At 48.2% G+C, this 6,923-nt stretch overlaps 1 protein-coding gene and 1 long non-coding RNA gene across 2 annotated transcripts; both read right to left on the bottom strand.

Annotated features, from left to right (window-relative positions):
• Positions 1 to 531: 531 nt before the first annotated feature.
• On the bottom strand, positions 532 to 3,244 carry LOC115175617 (uncharacterized). The gene is made up of 2 exons (XR_003872066.1): positions 2,810 to 3,244; positions 532 to 2,665 (listed from the first exon to the last, which is right to left on the bottom strand). It is a non-coding gene; the product is annotated as an uncharacterized LOC115175617 (long non-coding RNA).
• A 667-nt stretch (positions 3,245 to 3,911) lies between these two features.
• LOC115176208 (cyclin-dependent kinase 5 activator 1-like) lies at positions 3,912 to 6,568 on the bottom strand. The gene is made up of 2 exons (XM_029736077.1): positions 5,942 to 6,568; positions 3,912 to 5,272 (listed from the first exon to the last, which is right to left on the bottom strand). Exon 2 carries the CDS (start codon positions 5,042 to 5,044, stop codon positions 4,058 to 4,060), a length of 987 nt encoding a protein of 328 aa, XP_029591937.1. The 5' UTR covers positions 5,045 to 5,272; positions 5,942 to 6,568; the 3' UTR covers positions 3,912 to 4,057.
• Positions 6,569 to 6,923: the final 355 nt, after the last annotated feature.

The raw sequence follows: 6,923 nt of genomic DNA, 5'->3' as shown, positions 1-6,923 counted from the left end.
GTATGCACGTTCCTGGCATGGGGGAGGGGACGGTTAGGGTGGCATAGCACTGCCACATACTGTTCCTGAATGGGCCACCCACCACCCGTCTGGGCGGAAGTGGAGCATCGAGCGCCGAAGTCCCAGACCCTGAAACATGTTTTCTAGGTCTAGGACAGTAGACCAGTTGCCTTGGTTCAACAAACCCATAGCAACCCATTGCAACCTATAGTACTCTCATCCAGAATCAGAGTGAAGAGAGACTGAGAGGCTGTTATGTTGCTTTAGCATCAACAGAAATACAATTGGTTTGGCAGCAAGACCTGTCTGCATAGAAGGCGATAGAAGAACTACCTCACCCACTCATATGGGGAGTAACTATCTTTGTGATCCTACTGTATGGGTGCATCCCAAATTGGCACCCTATTCCCTACATAGTGCACTAATTTTGACCAGAGACCTATGGGTCTTATGAGCGCTATGGGCCATTTGGGCCAATTCCCATGACTCACCTTAGGTGTGTTTCTACATTCTACACACCTCGTTTTCCTATTGTAGCTATTGTAGTTTTTGCTCATTAGCAGGCTAACAGTCTGCCATGGCCAGAAGGGAATGAGAGGATCCAAAGCCTCTCTCGCTCTCTGTTCATATTTCAAATCAGATTTTTTTAATGCTTTGGCAACCATGATAAATATATTTTTATGAGCACAGCTTGCACACAGAAAAAATCCCGCCCTCTGGCCCTGAGGTACATCTGTGGTCTATTCCTGACAGACACAAACACACATTAGAGCACATGTGACTTAGATCAAAACGTGTGAACCAGAAATTCCAAGGTTTCATTAAAAACATTTTTTAAAGAGGAGAACAACATGGCCTATGGGTCCTGGCCAAAAGTAGTGCACTATAAACGGAATAAGGAGCCATTTGGGACACAGATGTAATCCCTAGAATGAGACAGCGAGGCTAACAACAATAACAGCAGCATTTAACCACAACTACACACATCTTGCCATTCCAGGCCAGTCCTGCACTGGGACTAAGGACCACCTTCAGCTACCTCTACCCTTTTACAGGACACGTGTGACTCATATCTACACCCCTCCTCTCTCCCTCTCATACATTGTTTCAGGGGACTCCCGGTGCAGGAGACTAGGTATTTAAGTGTATGTGTGTGCGTGTGTGTGTGTGTTTAAATTCCAGGCCAGCCTGGATTAGCCAGTGACTGAACCTCTAGGCCTGTAGAGTAGCCTAGAGAGGGACAGAGGTGGATGGAGGGTATGGGGCCAGAGTAAGAATGGAGGAGAGGTGGAGGAAGAGGTGGGGGGGTAGTCTCATTAATGCCACAGCAGCAGCGGCCGGGTGCCCTGATGACAGGCACAGCCAGGGAACAAAGGACTGACGGGGTAAACAGCTGATGAACCTCGCTATCTGCCAATAACATACCCACATACACGAAAGCACACACACACATGCAAAATAAGGGCGTATTTTGCTTCCACCAGGAGACCCTTAGATTAAATGATAGCTGGAGAGAGAGAAACAAACGGCCCTGCACCCTACAGATGTTTTTTACGCTCTGTCCTAAATGGCACCATAGTCCTTATATAGTGCAATACTTTTGCACTATATAAGGACTATGGTGCATTATTTAGGAAATAGGGTGCCATTTCGGTCGTAAACTGAGTGAATGGTATTAATGGGTTGGTAGCTGTTCTAGCTTTTCCCTCAGGTCAGATGACCCTCTGTGGTCAAAATAATTGTTTTACTGATGACCAAGCACACGACAGACAGAATCAAGTGGACCTAGATGACATGGGACCTAGATTATATGGGACCTAGATGACATGGGACCTAGACAACATAAGACCTAGACAACATGGGACCTAGACAAGATGGGACCTAGACAACATGGGACCTAGATGACATGAGACGTAGATAACACGAGACATAGACAACATGGGACCTAGACAACATGGGACCTAGACAACATGGGACCTAGACAACATGGGACCTAGATAACATGAGACCTAGACAACATGGGACCTAGACAACATGGGACCTAGATAACATGAGACCTAGACAACACGAGACCTAGACAACACGGGACCTAGACAACATGGGACCTAGACAACATGGGACCTAGATAACATGATACCTAGACAACACGGGACCTAGACAACATGGGACCTAGACAACATGGGACCTAGATAACATGAGACCTAGACAACATGGGACCTAGACAACATGGGACCTAGATAACATGAGACCTAGACAGCATGGGACCTAGATAACATGAGACCTAGACAACACGGGACCTAGACAACATGGGACCTAGACAACATGGGACCTAGATAACATGAGACCTAGATAACATGATACCTAGACAACATGGGACCTAGACAACATGGGACCTAGATAACATGAGACCTAGACAACATGGGACCTAGACAACATGGGACCTAGATAACATGAGACCTAGACAACATGGGACCTAGATAACATGAGACCTAGACAACATGGGACCTAGATAAAATGATACCTAGACAACACGGGACCTAGACAACATGGGACCTAGACAACATGGGACCTAGACAACATGGGACCTAGACAACATGGGACCTAGACAACATGGGACCTAGATAACATGAGACCTAGACAACATGGGACCTAGATAACATGATACCTAGACAACACGGGACCTAGACAACATGGGACATAGATAACATGATACCTAGACAACACGGGACCTAGACAACATGGGACCTAGACAACATGGGACCTAGATAACATGAGACCTAGACAACATGGGACCTAGATAACATGATACCTAGACAACATGGGACCTAGACAACATGGGACCTAGATAACATGGGGTTTTGTTACTTACATAAGGAATTTAGTATATTACCATAATACATGTCTGTAGGTCCTATTTTAATGTCCTGTTATGTCTTCATTTGGGTCTGTTGACTACTAGTAAAATAATTTACAAGTAACGATGTCCATGATCTTCTAGGTAAACATTTTGTTGTTGAAATGCCATTCCCTTGGGTTGTTTATGACCCAACCAATCACTGTTTAGAACGTCTGACCCGGCTCTGTATGTGGTTGTAATAGTGAATTACTTTTTTCCTGACAAAAAAACTGTTCCATGCAAACGGATGTTGCTATCACATTCAGACAGGGAGTCTTGGCTGTGGTAGAGGTGGGAGAGGGGAGGAGAGAGAGTGGAGAGAGGAATGCGAGGAGAGGGGAGAGGAGAGAGGGGAGGGAGGAGAGAGAGGAGAGAGGAGAGAGAGGATAGGGGAGAGGGGAGTGGAGAGAGGGCAAAGGAGAGAGGGGGGAGAAGGGAGGGGAGAGAGAGAGGAGAGAGAGAAGAGAGGATAGGAAAGGAGAGAGGGGAGGGGAGAGGGGAGAGAGAGGGGAGAAGGGAGGGGAGAGACGGGAGGAGAGGGGAGAGGGGAAAGAGGAGAGAGGGGAGGAGAGAGAGAGGGGAAAGAGGAGATAGAGGGGAGGGAAGAGAGGGGAGAGAGGGGAGAAAAAGGAGGGGAGAGAGAGTGGAGAGGGGAGAAAGAGGGGAGAGTGGGGAGTGGGAAGAGGGAAGAGTGGGGAGAGACTGGAGGGGGGAACAGCTGAGATGACTGTTTCTGTTTCTGTTCCCCCAGCTCACTGAGACACAAGAGGTGAGAATGGGGTCACGAAGGACAGGTGGACCAAATGGTTCCACCATTCAAGTAAAATCAGGTGAGTATTACATAACACAAAAGGGCTTGTGCTAACAACATAAGCACTCAACCCTATTGATGACACATGCTAATTTCTGATCTAGTCTTAGGAGGACACGTTTCCCCATTGTCTTAATGTAGATGGCTCATTGGTGGTTAATGGCAGGGTCTCGGGATGTACCATTAGATGGGGGGGGGGGGGGGGGCAGTCCCTTATCCCTTATCCATTATCCCTGTGTTACATTCTTGGAGGTAGGTGGCTGGAGCGGGTGGGAAATGTTTGGCAGAGAGGTGGGGGGAAAGGACAGGCGGATGGGGATTGGGGGGGTTGTACCCCACTACCCCTCCTCTCACCGGTCCAGCACGCGGCTGTAGTCCTGTGGGCTGCAGCCCCCTTCACTCTTCAGCTCAGCGAACACCTGGGTGAAGAAGTGCGGGTCGGCGTTGATGCGCAGCATCTTGGCGCTGGTGGCATCGATGATGGCCAGGCAGCGGTCCCAGAAGGCGTCCTTGCCAGCCTCCACCAGGAAAGGTTTCAGTGGGTAGGATATCTCATTGCCCATGTAGGAATAGGACAGGTAGAGACAGGTGAGTAGTGTGGCCTGAAGTTCGTGCTCCGACGCCACCAGGTCTCCATCCACCACATCACGACACAGCATGTAGACAAACACCACGTTGGCCGGAGTCACGAAGGCCTGATCCTGCCAGCCCTGGAGGAGCAGAGAGCGGTCCACCGCCCGCAGCCACAGCACCGGGTCCGCAGGGGAGAGGTGCTTCAGCCGGTAGCAGCGGCCACACAGGAACTCACCCAGGCACCGGAGAAGTTCACTGGTGGACGCCTGGACGATGATGCGCTTGGGGGATGAGACGGCCGTTCCTTGGTGGGGCACCTTCTTGACAGAGGACAGCTGCTGGGGCTTCATGCCCATGCCATAGCTGTAGTGCCCCTGGCCGAAGCCTATCCCCAGACCCAGTCCCGTTGGCCCGTCGTAGCTTGTGAGGTTGGCACACGACAGAGACTTCTTGACATTCTCGCGGTTGAGGTGCAACACCGGATCCTTCTGGTAGATGTTGTTGTTGTTGAGGGGGTCTCCAAGTGACCCCGGACCCCCAGGACATTTCTTAGAGCCCCCTCGTTTCTTGGTGGAGGCGACCAGGCGTTTCCAGGTGAGGGCTGGGAGAAAGATTGACTGTCCCCGTTTCAGGCCACTGGCGCGGTCTTTCTGAGTGTTGAGCGAACGGCTGCTCAGGCTCGGGTAGTGGTTGAGTGAGCCAGGCCGCGTGTCATAGTAGCTGTTCTTCCTGAATGCAGGGGAAAGGGATAGTACTGTGCCCATTGTGAGTCAGTGCTGTAAAGAATATTATACTGGCTTTGGATTTGGACAGGGGCGAGGTGGAGGTACAGTTCTCTCCTGTTTTAGCTATTACAATCCAGGCAGTGAATACTGGACAGAGAAGCGATATGAAGAGATGACTGAGGAATACATTTATATAGCTTAGTTGACTTTGTGACTTTTCAGTTGATGCTGACACTATTCAAATGCCCATGAAGACACATCCAGTATCTGCAACACATAAGAACAGGCAACCGTATGATTTTGAGAATAAACAAGGTAATACTTTAACATTGAAAATAATACATTTGTAATAACGTGTAATAATGTAATAATGTAATCATGTAATATTTGTTGTTGTTTTTTTTTTATCGCAAAACCTCTTAATTTTCCAATGTCCCGTCAAGCAGCGATGCTACATTATTCCCACATGCATTTCAAGACAAAGCTCTGGTCCAGGACGTTAGTGCGTGTTCTTCTACTAACATCTACGAACGCGAACTAACGCCCTGGACCAGAGCTAGTACAGACAATTTCCTAGCCTAGTGTGAGGACTGTTCCTCATGCGCCTGTCTCTTAAGTCACTAGACTGACTCAGACAGCCTATACATGCAGCTATAATTGTCGAATCAATGCAACACATTGTAACCTAGGCTACTGCAGTGGGCTAAATCAATAACTATTCGTTTTTTCACAAAGCACAATGATATTCCAGGACAGGTTACAACGACCTGTCACAGTGCGCACTATAACAAGAGCATAAAGCCGCAAACCCCAACCTCAGACAATAAAAACAAATTATCAAATAATGATCAGGATAATGTAACATTTATAAAATACCTGCATGTAACTCCAAAGAGGTTGTATAATAATCAATATGAAGAGAATAGCGGTGCTCACCCATTTATTATCGGATGTCCACTGTCGCCTATCCGTCGCATTCAGTGATTTACAGAACTGCACAACAACGCGCAACAAATGAACTGCCTGTGTGGAAGTAGCCTACCATTGACAACAGTTCAGATAAGAGTAGAAATGATCGATTCAGTTCAAGAAGTGCTTCTGAGCAATTTGTTATTGAGCGGAGAGCCGCGTAGAAGCCGTCTCGGCCAAGTCGGGTGCAGGTGTCCGGCGCCGCGTAATAGCTGCAGACAATAAATCCAAAGGCCGCTCCGTTATGAGAAAAAGTGAATAAATTATTATGTCATTCGCGTCTCCATCTCAGAGGGAGTGCTGTGCAAACTTTCACTCTGATATCGGACCTTACTGTCCTTTCGATTAATTCCATCTTCGCAGCCATCCTCGAGATCAAATACGCAGTATTTATAGCCTACAGAACTTTATGTAAATACACAACACAAAGTCCTTCACCTTCAAAATCCAGACAGTTCTCTATGCGTCTCTGGCTTTTCTGTTCAACGTGGAACGAGCGGAGGGCCAGGGATAGCATACTATGCTTCTAGGCTACCCGGTGAAGAGGGACAGGATACCGGGGAAGCGATTCTCCTTGTCAACCGTTCAAATCGGTCTCCGTAAACCACTGAGCGCACCGAGTGGCGCGAGGCGGCTAATCAAATCGTTTACTGACTCCTCCTAGCAGGGGTGCGTGTACTGCTCAGCTTCCTGACGCGCGCACAAACACACTCACTCACTGATGGCAATGTGTTGTTCGACACTACATTGCTAGATCACAAGGCTATCGTTATCGCATTCGAGTGAAATGGTAAATTGTTAGAAACTGTGGCTGTAGATTCCGATATTTTGCTTGTTTTATCATGTGTTTGTGTGTGTTTGGAGTGGGATAACGGGTAAGTGGCTTCAGTGTGTCTCTCAAAGTCTTCAAGCTATGGTAGGCCTACCTGCAGGCATGGTCTACAATAGA

This window comes from Salmo trutta, chromosome 36, assembly GCF_901001165.1.
Source record: "Salmo trutta chromosome 36, fSalTru1.1, whole genome shotgun sequence".
In the NCBI taxonomy this organism is placed as follows: Eukaryota; Metazoa; Chordata; class Actinopteri; order Salmoniformes; family Salmonidae; genus Salmo; species Salmo trutta.
The sequence above is the reverse complement of the archived record's forward strand: the minus strand, read 5'-3'. Positions and strand labels throughout refer to the sequence as shown.

What these genes read in the sequence shown, in the direction of transcription:
- LOC115176208 (XM_029736077.1), bottom strand. Translation starts at nt 5,044, where the DNA reads ATGGGCACAGTACTATCCCTTTCCCCTGCATTCAGGAAGAACAGCTAC.